The sequence below is a fragment of the Sminthopsis crassicaudata genome, chromosome 3, assembly GCF_048593235.1.
Source record: "Sminthopsis crassicaudata isolate SCR6 chromosome 3, ASM4859323v1, whole genome shotgun sequence".
Lineage (NCBI taxonomy): Eukaryota > Metazoa > Chordata > Mammalia > Dasyuromorphia > Dasyuridae > Sminthopsis > Sminthopsis crassicaudata.
Genome location: NC_133619.1, coordinates 455,679,108 through 455,693,590, shown reverse-complemented (window position 1 = coordinate 455,693,590; position 14,483 = coordinate 455,679,108). Strand labels below are relative to the sequence as shown.

Genomic DNA, 14,483 nt, shown 5'->3' with positions numbered 1-14,483 from the left:
TGGGTTTTAAAGGTTATACCAAAAGGGCAAAAAAACAAACAAACAAACAAAAAAACCCCAACTTTTTGATTCTACTGGAAAATCTGCTGACTCAAATCGTAGAGAGAAACTGAAACTGATGATGTCAGTGAATCTATCTTAAAAGTATAGACTAAGAAAGCAATAGTATCTTGGTCACCAGACAATAAAATCTTTGCCATTAGCAAGAGAAGAAATTGAGGAAAAAAATATGTTTAACAATGGTTAACCTTGCGCTACTCTTTTTGCTTCTTCAGTTATGAAATATTAAAAAGGGTGAAGAAAGTGCTAAGAATTGTTTTTGGACCATCTATAAACATAAGATCTCTTTCAAATAATGCAGTGACAAACTATTGGTAGAAATTAATCATATCATTATTGATACCTTCCCTTAAAAAAATGAAGACAAGGAAGTTGTGAATAATTAAAAATATAATTCATTATTCTCCTAGGGAAGCTACCAAAGGAATAAGAAAACAGTTATTCCATTCTTCAAATACCTACTTTTTCATCTTTATAAAATATTTATGAAAATGATACATACATATATTGAGGATATTCTTAATGATAACATGAAAAGGAAATAAGAAGGGTTTTGCAAGTAATTCATTGTGACCACAGAGGTGAAGAGAAAACTAGATTCTGCTATACTCATTATTGTTAACAAAAACAAACAAAAAATCCCAACATGGTATAATACATTTTAAAGCCCAATTCTCTTATACATATATTAAGATCATGTAAAATTTCTTGACAAAGACTGCCAGAGAGATTTATACTCATTGAGGCACAACAGAGAAGATTTATGCCCACCAAAAATGTTTTCTATAGTCATACAGAATTGTCTATAAAAGAATCAATGCATTCCCAACAGATTATGACATCCCTTGGATACTCATTTGCTCATGATATTGTGCTGATTTCATTAAGAACACATATGGGCAGTCTCAATGAGATTTGTAATTATTCATAAGAGATAAGACAAACTATATGCCTAGAGAAAAAAAATTAATGAAGGAAAACTGCATTTTGTTTAGACACTGACATACAGTGAGATATCCAATCTTTTGAATTTGAGAACTTGCATACATATTTTGGACAGTTTCTCCAGATGGGTAATAAATTGGACCTAGCCTAACAATAGGTTGGATTGCATTTCAGAAATTGCATGGGGATTTTAAAGTTTCCAAACTAGTGTCCATAAAAGCCCATCTTTTTGGAAGAAAATGTTCTTTTATTGATGCCATTTGGCTAAAATTCTTAGAACAAAATAACCTCCAGAAAAGAAAGATAAGTCAATAGAGAGTGCAGTGTGGATACAATTAGTATTTAACACATTTCCAAAGAAGGCTTTTATGCAAAAAGTAGTGTAAGATAAACTGTCAAGGAACTAAATGATTTGAAAAAGAGATGAATGGGTCATGTGGCAGAAGCAAAGAGATGATCGGTGTATAGCCTAAATGCTGCACTTGTATCTACACAATGTAAAAAAGACAGGTGGATAAAAAAGGAAAATGATCCTCTGTGAAAGAAGGTAAAAAATTACTAAAATGATATTACATGGATGATTGGAATCTGCCATGATGAAGAAATCCACTCAAACAGATAAGATCACAGGTCCATGTGTGTTATAAAATCCTCCTCTCAGAAATGTAAACTTTAGCAGTCAGAGACTGTTGAATTTTTGTCCTGATATCAATCAATCAACATATATTAAACACCTATTATCTGCCAGGCAACTGTACTAAGTGCTGGGGATACAAAACAGTTCCTTTCTGTATGGAACTTACAATCTAATGGAGGAAACAACATGGAAACAAATATATAAAAAAGCAAAAATATACACAAAATAAATAATGAAAAAGAGATTGGAATTAAGAGGGATTAGGGAAAGCTTTCAGTAAAAGATAGGATTTTAGTTGGGACTTAAAGCAAGAAAATTCAGTAAATGGTGTTGAGAGAGGAGAGAATTCCAGGAATGGGAATAAATCAGAAAAAAAAAAAAAAAAAGCCTGATAACTTGTATATTGGTTGGGGAATAATAAAGAAGCCAATGATACTAATGTGAAGTGTATGTGCTAGGAAGTAAGAGGTAAGACTAGGTTATAAAGGAATTTGAATGGACTTTTGAATTTAAAAAATTCCCTCTGTGGTTTCACTTATTCACTCTTGAATTCTAACTTCTAAGTGAGACTCTTGTAATTCTGTTGGATAAGCACGTGTGTAATAGGACAAACAAACATTTTTCACAAAAGTATGAATTACTTGTGTGTTAAAGATCTTTTCTTAGGGGTCTAATCCCTTCTTATTGCCATTACCACATGGGGATGGGTGAAAGGAACTTTTCTGGAAAAGAATAACTTTCTAGGGAAGGTGAGAAAAAGATAGCAGGATCATTTTCTATAAAATAAGGCTGTGAATGAAGGAAGGTATAGGTCTGGATTTCTGAGAAATTAACTGAAATGCATTTCTCATCTAAAAATGGGGGGATGGAATCTACAAAGTTCAGATATAGTTTATAGATTCCATAGATTCAGTAGGCCAATTAAATATCTAATCACCACTGATAAAGTTTTTTATATTTAAAAATTTATTGCAAATTTAAAGCACTTGAATTAAAAATTAATTATGTTTCTAAGTTAGTGACTCCTTTTATATACAAAAGAGCTTATAAAATTTAAAGCTCATTTGAATTTTTCAGCAGTATTATACAAATTAAATTTATTTTCTTCAGCTCTTCTGCAATTAACCCATACAATTATTCCCCATAAACAATCCTTAATCTTATTTTACTAAAGTCTGATAAGTTTGCAACATTATACAAATTCTGAAAAATGGAAACATTAGAAACTAGGCTAAAAGTTCATTTAAAATTGATGTCCACAGAAATCAGTTATGTCATTTTGTTGTGGACATTTAGTAAATTTAAATGTGATAAAATTAATAATTTATTTTGTACTTAGTTGTAAGTTAATTGCTGATACATGAAATGGCGAGGACAGGCTGCTAGTGAAAAAAGTAGGAAAAGGCAACTATTGGGGTAACTCAAGCAAAAATTGGTTTCATATTTCAGAGAAAGTTATAGTTGTGAGATTTTTTTCCCCCTAAATTACCTGGAATGTTGCCTCAGTCTTCCAGTTTATTTGGCTGTGGAAACCTAGCTCTTGAGCTGTTAAATCTCCATAACCATGTCCTGCAAACAAGCCTATAGAAGAGCATTCATTTTCAGGATGTTTAAAGACTAATGCCAAATTCCTGCAAATACTTTATGAGTTAAGACAATTCACATTAAGAAGGGAAGATCTTAATAGCTTTAATAACTTTAGAATTAATATTCATCTAAAAGGATAAAAACAAGGCAATCATCCATAATCCATGGAATAAAGGGACAGGAAACAAAGTGAGAAGCTCATTTAAGGACACTATTTATTAGCCTCATCATTATATATATACCCTTTAACAGATTCTACTAGAACTCTGCACAAAGAACATAGCTAGTTATGGTCATATCTAATAACCAGGGAGGAGATAACAAACTCTGTTTTAGAAAGTAAGGAATATACCAAATCAAACAAATAAAACAGTGACTGAAAAAGGAACAAAGTATCTTGTTACATTCTTAGTAGGGGGAGAAAAAATATTTTTTATAAAACACGGGACCATAATGAAAATTAAAATATTCAAAGATAAGTATAAAGAGAAAACTACAGTAAATTGTTTTTATCCTTTCTACTCCAAAAGATTAATAACATGAAATTGGTAGTATTGGTCTGAATTTAAAAGAGGATGAGGTAAGAATTAATAGTATTTCTGAAACACATGATGAGGATGCTAAATAATAACTATCACTCAGTTCCATGAGAAATTAATATAAAAATAAAGAGAAAATGGGATTAGTTTGAATTTTACCTTAGTTAGATATATGGTAAAAACTTTCCACAGCATAATCAAGAATATTAGAATGGGTTGTTTGAGGAGCTTGTGGGAGTTCTGTCCTAGAGATTTTTAAAAATTGTATGATACATCTGACATGTGGTGAATTGGTCACGACCTGCAGTGAATTGATGCTCCCCAAGCAGCAGAGGGAAAAACAGGAAATTCTGTTGTTGTCATGACAATATGATGTCAACATGACATCAGCAATTCCTGGTTCTAAACCTTCAGGTAAGGACCTTCTCTGATTTTTCAGGATCCCACTCTTCTAGGCTGTCATCAATCTATACTAGATCCTCACTGTACTCACACTTTGCAAACTAATATTAGAACATTTGGTGGATATGATGGTCTAATCTCCATTAAATTAGTAAGCACCAAAAACCTATGTATAATAATAAATCAAAATTGCTCCCATTTATATAGTGTTTAACAGTTGCAAAGCATTCATAGAAATCCTGTGAGTTCAGGGAAATCTGTCTACAAGAAGTATGATACTGATAACTTTTGGAAAAGTTTTCTAGCTTCATATTTTTAGTGACATAAAGACCTTAAAAATAAATTCAATGCCAATTCAAAATTTTCCAGCCATGGTAGAGAGCAACACAAAGAGTTTATATAGAGATTGCACTGGAATACTGTAAGGCCTCTAATAGGAGGTAGGTACACATATAAAGCACAAAGAGTTTGGCTTTCCCCTCTACTTTCAATAAATGGAAAATATTTGGAATTTGCATGAGAAAAGTATATTTAAAAAATAAAATGTATTGACATGTATTGTTTTTACATCACATTTATGGAGAGAACACATCTCCTTCACCCATATCACGCTCTAGAATTCAATCCTCTATTATAAACAAGATCACAAATAATAATATAAAAAAATACAATGACCACATATGATAAAGTATACATCACCTCTCCTCTTCCACTAAAAAAAAAAAACTAAACCAATAATTAATCCTCTAATCCATATATAAGTCTCACAGAAAAGTGTGCTTTCTAGAGAAGCAAACATTTAGAAAAACTTCAAAACATGAATAGCTCTAGTGTAGCTCCCTTGGGTAGGTTCTGTCTTTAGGGTTTAAGGGTTTTTAAATGGATTTTTTTTTTTTGTGGTGAAAGTAGATGCTTAATAAAGTTTAGTGAACTGAATTGAATGGCACTGAATTTAAATTAAGCTTAAAGGGATAGCATCCAGAAGTAAGCATTGTTATAATAAGCCCCTAGTTCGAGGTCTGACAAAATGACTATGGAGTACTCAGCAAGTCACTTAATTTTTTGAGTCTCATTTTCTCATCTGTAAAATGGGGATGTTGTTAATTATATTCTCTACTTCACCATATTTTTCTGAAAGTAAGTGCTTTGCAAACTTTACAATGCTATATAAATGTGAATGTTATTAAATAGTTGTATTGCCTGGATGAGAGGGAATTATAAGTGGACTAGAATTAAATGTTATTCATCTGTTGGCTTTTAGTGCTTCTATCAAGGAAATCAGATTATATAATCCAAACATCATTCTTAATCATAACTACTTTAGGCAATATAAATACTTCTTTGAACATGCTTTAGGCTGAATTAGCCTCTCTATATAAAATTATAAAATACCTTCTGTTATCAGTTATGTGATATATATATATATATATATATATATATATATATATATGTGTGTGTGTGTGTGTGTGTGTGTGTGTGTGTGTTGGCACACACACACATATATATGGACATATATATACATATATACATATATATATATAAAACCTTTTAGCATCTATATTAAATATCAACACACTGTGTCAAGAGCCCAGAAGACTAAAACAAATAATATGCGCCTATGCATATATTCTATCTGTATCTATACAGAAATACCATATATCTACAAACATTCAATATTTACACATCTCTATACAAACATTATCAGTTTTTGATGATCTATGACAAAGGGTTATGAAAAGCTACATAAATCTGTAGTTTATATGTTATATGTTAAACAATACATAGATATTACATATAATATATAGTTTATGTATTTTATTATATATTTAGAATATGCTGTGCATATCTATGTACATAAATATTTCTTTGAGGGAAGAAACCATCTATGCAAAGCTACATATGACTATCTTTCCTCAAACATATTTATTTAAAAGGATTATATATAGATTACTTATACATAGCACATAATCACATGATATATATGTATGTGTGTATATCATCTATTTATGTAAAAAATAAGTGTCTAAGGGAAGTGACTGTCTTATGTTACTTTGCATAGTCAACCTTTCCCATACTAATCTAAATAGATTATAAACATATTATATGTTTCATATATCATATATAACATATATGTATGTGTGTGTATATATATGTATATATATATATAATCTGTTTAGATAAATATCTGAAGGAAGAGATATGCATCTACCTAAAAGAGATCACTGAAAATTGACAAACCATCTTATACAAGTAGCATTTTTGAATGAATAAATATACCCACATAGTAGTACACATATATGGCATACATATTTATACATAGATCCATTTATTTAACAAACAACTTTTTAAAGTGTTTACTAGTATGTACATGGTTCAGTGCTCATCAATGGGAAAGATAACACTTAAATAAGACATCCTCCTTACTTTCAAAGGATGTGTGTGTACATACACACACCCACACATACCCGTATATAAGGCTTATGAAATATCCAGTCTTTCCTGAGAACAGAAAACTGGAGATTTGTTGCAAGTAAGTGGTTCATGTGGCAGCATTTTTCAAAAGACGTCATTCAATGAGCCTCACTTTTCAGTGAGCACAACCTCTATGAGTTCAAATGAATAATTTTACTCTGATTTCATGTGGTTGTCTGTTAAAAACAGACCTGTTGCTACTTTCTACTCCCATTCCTCCAACCCAATTTTAACCTATTCCTAAATCATTAGAAAAATACATTTGTTTAATGAAGAAGTTCAAAACAAGGTTTAGGAGGAGAGGAAGAAATGACCACAGTAGTCAAAGCTATTCCAGCTTCCTTTTACTGTGAGTCCTGTAGATGCATGCCAAACATAACCTCCAACTATGCTCATATTCCTTTGAAAAGACAGACAACCTTACTGTCTTTCTACACAGAGCCTGGATACTTTCTGAGGTCTAATAGAGGTCAAAATAGATGAACAAATTTTCATCTGGTCATGTAAGTTCTATTTGGGTAGAAAAAGCCTCATATCTGAAGTTATTACCTTGGCTCTTGAAACTATGAAATTTCATAATGAATCAAAGTTATTAAACTATAACATAGGATAACTCAGTTTTAGAAGGAAATTATTCATATTAGTGATGCTCAATATGAATAAGTGGTATCATAAAAATTGAAAGTTGATTTATGAGTTATTGATATAGTTCTTATTTACTCAAAGATTGAATATCTTGTTTAAATTTTCTCCTTCCTCATAAAAAGACACCTTCAGGTCATTTTACTAATCTGAAATGCGTGTGTAGGCTGACCAACAATTAAAGATTGTGAAATCCAAATTGGAATATTTGGTTCTGATCAAAGGTTATTTTTGGAAAAAAATTAAAGTAAATTTTGGGAATTTCTTATGAATTACAGTCCATTTTTACTCTTAAACCTTATTACGACAAATGACTAATATTTGACTTAGAAATAATTTTGTGCGATTTACTATTATATGTATTAGCAATAAAATTTCAAATTGAATGAAAATTCTATTCAAGGGAAATCAGTAATTATTTACATAAAATGAAAATGATCTTTATTTTTATTTGGGAGCATATATTCAAAATTTATTGAAGAGCAATGATACTGAAAAAATTCTGACTTCTTTAATTCAGAGTCCTTCAATTGAAATTTAGTTCTCTAATCATATTTTTCATTGTTCTCCAATGTATAGAAGTTATGAATTCTGTATTTCAAGGACCTATTTAAGGAAACTTGAATGTTCATGAAACCTATTATTAACATTGCTATTAAGAAAGAAATGAAAAACAAGTTATATGTAGAATGGTTTTACACATATATTCATATCTGTGTCTAATGGTAGTTATTTCTAGTGTAAAGGGAAGGAAGGAAGAAAAGAAATAAAGGGGGGAAAGTTACATGATAACTTTATTATGTATTTAAAAGGAATAGCAAGTTATATAAAATAGATTTGCAGTTTCATGTTCAATCATCTTTCTCCCTTTTCCTATGTTATGGAAATGCTTGTTTTATTTCTTAAGTTCAGAATAAAATAAATTAAATTTAAAAAGAAAAGAAAAGACCCACAATTTAGGAGACAGAGACCTGGCTTGAAATTGGGAAGACCTAGCTTCAAGTTCCATCTCCAACAAAGAGTGGTGATGGGATCCTTGGGGAAGTTAGTTGCCCTCTCTCTCAGTGCTCTGGGAAATTCTCTAAAATTTATAAGCTGCAGAGAATGTACTGACCTGCATTAATTAAATGGGGTTCCCTCTTCTGGAAATTCTGTATGTCAAAGAAAGACAGGTCTTGCTCCTATCTCTTCCTTTAACACAGATTCACAGTTTAAGGTTTTTAATGACTAACAAATTCCCAACATGGGCTTTTAGCCTATTATTAAAAATATGCATTCCATTTCTTAATTGATATCCAAAAGGTTTACATTTATGTTAGAAAATTCAGTACTCTGCCATATATGGACTTGATTTTCAGCTGGGTTCCTGACACCCAATACCACTTGTACTCTCTGGGGAAATATAAAGGAAAAACGCTACAATTCATAAAATTTCATCCAGGTGACTAGGTAATAGAAAAAGCAGATTTGGCCTATTAATAATCTTTTTAAATATACCTTAACACCTAATACAATTCCTTGTACAAAGGGAATCTCAAATATTTTAATTTTGAATAAATGTTTTTAAAAGAATTACCATATCTCTCTAGCTTCCTCAAAGAAGTAGAGGCTTCAGTCTGTAATACAGTTCTACCTCAATCCATTAAGATCTATGATATTAAGGTAATCAAAATTAATAAACTGGTGGTACCTAAGTAGTTTTTAATAGTAAAATATCAGAATGTAAATTCCTTGAAGAAAAGGGGCAATCTTCATTTTTTTTTTCTTTTTGTATTCTGGCATCTAGCACACTCTGGCATACAGTAAATAATACTTAAAAAGTAATCATATAAAGAGGGGAAAGAACCCACATGTGCAAAAATGTTTGTAGCATCTCTTTTTTGTGGTGGCAAAGAATTGGAAAATGAGTGCATGTCTATTAATTGGGGAATTACTGGATAAATTATGGTATATGAAAATAATGGAATATTATTTTTCAATAAAAAATTATGAACAAGCTGATTTTAGAAAGTCCTAGAAAGATTTATGTGAACTTATGCTAAGAAAAACAAGCAGAACCAGGAAAACATTATATACAATAACAGCAAGATTGTGCAATGATCAACTATGACAAATCAAGTTCCTGTCAGGTAATTCAATAATCCAACATAATCCCAATAAACTTTGGATGGAAAATGCCATCCACATCCAGAGAGAGAACTACAGAGAATGAATGTAAATCAACACATTCTATATTTTTTTCCTTCTTTTTTTGTTTTTTTCTCTCTTGTGGTTTTTCCTTTTTATTATGATTTTCTCCCCCAATATGGTTTGTAAAGAAATACGTAAGAAAAAGAAGCACATGTATAACCAAAAGAAAAAAGAGAAAGAAAAAATATTTAATAAGTGATAGTTGAACTGAACTGAAAGCATTTTGAAAAGTTCCATTCTAAATGAACAATATTTATCTGCTTCTCTATGACTCCATCCCTCTTCTTCCTATCTCTATCAACTTATCTTTTTATATCTGGACAGATTAATGGAAGGAAGGAAGAAAGGAGAGAGGGAGGAAGGGAAGAAGGAAGGAAAAAAGGGGGGAGGGAAGGAAGGAAGGGAAATATGATTTATTAAGTATCAAACTTTTTCTACTTATCAGTTTTCATTAATCTCAAATTATTTCTATAATATGGTCCACAAACCCTCTACACTTTGACCATGCCACTTTCTCATGAAACTAATGCAACTCAGTGACATTTGCTTCAAATACAAACTCTTAAGCATTACTTTCAGAGCTCTTCAATGTCTCCTCTTGTGTCTTGCAAAAACTCCACATATACTTACTGTTTGAAATTAAAGTGGGAATCCACTAGAAAAAAATTGGGTCTATTTCTAAAGTTCCTGGATTCAGAATCTGGCTCTGGTCTTACTACTTTTATGATCATATGTAAGTAATTTAAGCTCTCTGGGTTCAGTTTTTTTCATTGTAAAATGAAAGGCATTAAATGATTTCTAAGCCTAGTCCATCTCCATGTGATTCTATGGTAATAACAACAAAAAAGAGATTTCAGGGACCCCCCAAAAAGTAAAAATGGTATTTTACTTTGACATTTTGGCAATCATTTGTGTGTATGCATGTGTTTATGTGTATGTATGTGCATTCCTCAAAATTACTTCAAAAATCCTTTCTTCTTTTTATTTACTTTACATATAAAATCTCAAGAGCAATTATGAGTAATATAGCATAAAAGACATGTTTCTTCTTGACAGACTTTAGAATCTGAGATCTTTTCTCCATAAATAATGGAATGAAGTCTTTTCAAGTATAGTTTGTAGATGCTATTCAATTACCCAAGAAATTATCTGGCATAGTAAATAAAGGGCTATCCTTAAGATTCAAAAGTACTGGGATTTAAATCCTACCTTCTGACATATGTTAGCTGTGTGATTATAAGCAAATCAATTAAACTTTTAGCATCTGAGAAAACACTTAAATACAAGTTACCTATCTGTATGGGGGAGGAAAAGTTTATATTGAAAGTTCCTTACACCCAAACAATCACAGGTTAGCATCAAAATTTCAATTATCTATAACAGTGGATTGGGAAGCAAGCTGTAAATTATAATTGAAAGGAAGCAAATTCTAGATTACAATGCAGACGAAACAAAGGTAGAAGAAGCAAATTCTAGATTACAGTTGAGAGGAAACAAAAGTAAAGGAAGAAAGTAAAATTCAGAGACAATCTCCTAAATTGTTTTTTGTTTTTTGTTTTCCCTCCAACTTCTGAAGCCCATAATCAATTTTAAGGATCTGTATTTTCATCAATGTGGCTATTCCCTCCTACAAATAGGTTGAAACCATTATATGCTTTAGTCAATTATCTGTGTAAGTTGCTATTAAATATCCATCATCTGGTTGTTACCACTCTGGAGATGAACCTTACCAAACTTCTCAAGGTTAGTGCCCAGATAACATGCACACAATCCATGTTAGATCCAAGCTAGATCATTCCCAGCTTAGTGGGAATTGATAGAGTTTGCATTCCAATGTCACAGTATTTAATACCCTAAGTTTACCTATATTGCATGATAAGGTATTAGTACCATAGGTTGTAGAATATTAAACCTAAAAGATAATGTATAAATCATGTAATGATATCCCCAGTTTTGCTAATAAACAACCTAAGGCTCTGAGATAGGAAGTAATATGCTATTTCTACTGAACAGGAAAAATATCTCTTTGAGCTTACTGATATGATCAATTCTCTCATTAAACTATTATGATAAATACAAAAATACATTCCTGAGTTACTCTTTTATATGAAAAAAACATTCATAAATACAAGAATTGATAGGGCACTTTTGGATAAACAGCTTTATTTTTATGTTTTAAATATTCTACCATATGGTTACAAGCCAAGGGACACTATCAACTCCAAGGAATTGGGAATGTAAATTATACACAGGGCAATGGAAAGGAGGATGGCAGGTTCAAGCAGATTATAGTATATTACAAATAAAATTCTTAAAAGAATCAGAACAAAGGATGTCATTCAAGAATAATAAATAACTAATAAAATTATGAATAAAAGTTATGAAAAGTTATGAAAAAAAGAATAAAAGTTATGAAGTCTAACTCCTATCATCTTGTTCATTGGCTCCAGATTAAGAATTCTTATAATGAGGAAACAATTAAAGGCAACTTGATAGTGATATCTATCTAGGCAATGAGAAAAAGAGGGAAATTGACAATACTATTCATGGATGAAATGTAGTATCCATGATAAGTATATTATTTTCAAATTGCTATAATTTGATGTTTGTTTCCTTTATCAAGACAAAAGCACTTCTCAAATGCAAATAATTGCCTGTTAAGTTGCGATCCTCTACATTTTAACCTTTTACAAAAAATGTTTTTGTGGCACCAAGGTTTCAGTATATGAAAGAAAAATTCTTAGAATTACATAATTCACAAATACATAATAGCACAGTGGACAAAGTGTGAGGCCTGAAGTGATAAAGACTCAACTTCATGAGTTCAAATCCAACCTCAGACATGCAGTAGCTATGTGACTCTGGGCAAGTCATTTAACTTTTAGTTTTCTTATCTGTAAAATGAGTCATTGAAGGAAATGAAAAACCAATATCTTTGCCAAGAAAACCTCAAAAAAGTCATGAAAAGCAGACATGATTGAAATGACTAAATACAAATAATTTTAGAACTTTTCTCAGGATTTTTGTTCTTTGATTAGTTTATAATAACTTTATTAAAACTTCTGCATTCTGGTTCTGTTTTATCCTAAATATCACAACTTTGCCACTATTAAGCTAATCTATTTCATTGTTTATAAGACTTGTAGATCACAGAAATTAATTTTCTTGCAGCTAAATTTATATATATATATATATTTTTTTAAAATCCATGATTTTTAACTAACAACAACAATAAGGGATTAGTATAGGTACTAATCAGAATTCTTAATTTGGAGAAAATGTGACTGCAAAGAAAGAGTATTTATGGATTAAAGAAAAAAAAGAAGTGTGAAACCAGAAAGATAATTTATACATATAAATAGTTTTCCCCTGGAAATAAGAAAGGGAAAAGGGCTAGAATAAAGAGTAAAAGAGATTTCCATGATACTTCCATAACTAGCTTCAATGTTCTTACTATCTCTTACAAAATAGCCTCTCTGATATCTCAATTTCATATAATTTCTTTTCCTAGAGATAGGCCAGAATCTTGGGTGGCAATAGTCCTTGCCAACCTATCCTAGAGTAAGGGATTTACCTTTTCACATCTTAAATATCCCTAAAAAAAAGTGGAATCAGATTTGTCTTCTCACAAAAGTTGTTTGTATTATCTCATGTTGCATGAAGGTGCATCACATCTCTCTTTGTGGTCTGTCCTATCCATAATACAATATGGTATGACCCACCCCTCCAAACACAACAACATAATTGCTTTCATTCCTCCTTCCCTCCAGACTATTTACTGGAATAAGATATAAAATGCTGTATGTTTCCTAAATATAATTGTCTGTTTCTATGTTGATATGCTGTGATACAAAACTATATTGATTTGTAGAATCAAAAAGTAAGCCATTATTTATTTTAAATAGGTAATTTATTGATCACTTCCTAATGCAAATTGACAATTAAAAATTGAACTCACAATTATTATAACCAGCTGAATAATTAGTTAAAAAATACCTCTATGGAAATCAATGCAAATTGTGTATAATTCACTCCACACAATAAAGAATATTTGTTGGGTTGATGTAGATTGAAATTTTCCCCTTCAAATGGAAGAAACTTATTATTTCATAAATAGGAATGACTTTTTGAAAAGCATTTTTACAAATATAGATGCTATTTGATTAGTCCAAGTAAGAAATTAAAAGAAAGATGAAAACTTTTTTTCTTTCTTTATTCCTTCCTTTTTTCCTCCCTCCCATCCTTTTTCTTTCTTTCTTATTCTTTTTCTCTGTCTTTCTTCCTCTATCTGTTTCTCTTCCCTTCATGCCATAGGATCTGGGATTTGACTGGTCCTTAATTGAATCACGAATAAAAAAACTTATCTCCTACTTACAAAATAAAGAAGAAAAATAAGCAAGGAAACTACTTTAAATTATTTTAACAAAGTATTTTAGGCAACAGAAATGTAAAGTGCACCAGATTTAGTGGTTACCAATGGTAATTCATTTCAAAATAAAATTATTTTATGTTTTTTATTTTATTTTTATTTATATATTTATGACATTTTACTTTTTTTATTAAATATGATTGTCATTTATATCTTATTATTTTAGTTTTATTTCTGGGAAGTCCTTAAATTGCTTCTATTTATTTTTCCTTTTAAAAAAAAGCAGTCTTTTTCAGAGCCCTGTATAAACATTGGAAGGGCCATTACAGACATCTAATCCAACTCCATCTTACAGATGAAGAAACTGAGGACCAAAGAGCTTTAGTGATTTTGTCCAAGATTCCACAGGTACTAAGAGCCAGTGGCAGAATTCAAATCCAGATCCTCTGAGTCTAGAGCCCATATACATTCCACATTGCCTCATCTGAGCTAAAGAAACAGCTAGAACTCCAGCACACAAGGAATTTACATTTGAATGGGGGGAGGGGAAGCAGAGAGCACACTTGACATGGCATGAACCTATCTATTGATGAATATAAAAATTTGTGACAGATCCTTAGAGTTACATATATAATGTATT

The 14,483-nt window shown here is 30.8% G+C and overlaps 1 protein-coding gene and 1 long non-coding RNA gene across 4 annotated transcripts in view; one reads left to right on the top strand and one right to left on the bottom strand.

Moving 5' to 3' along the window:
* Positions 1 to 14,483, bottom strand: part of RBMS1 (RNA binding motif single stranded interacting protein 1) — a 232,629-nt gene that overhangs the window by 163,871 nt on the left and 54,275 nt on the right. The window contains exon 1 of one of the 3 annotated variants that reach the window (XM_074303315.1): positions 3,928 to 4,129. The exons of the other annotated variants lie outside the window; for them this stretch is intronic. Within the exon in view, the coding sequence (XP_074159416.1) occupies positions 3,928 to 3,963 (36 nt within the window). The 5' untranslated portion in view covers positions 3,964 to 4,129. Of the gene's footprint in view, positions 1 to 3,927; positions 4,130 to 14,483 lie in introns of those variants that run through there. 3 annotated transcript variants of the gene reach the window in all.
* The window catches only part of LOC141562942 (uncharacterized), a 177,434-nt gene that overhangs the window by 158,187 nt on the left and 4,764 nt on the right, over positions 1 to 14,483 (top strand). The window lies entirely within an intron of this gene.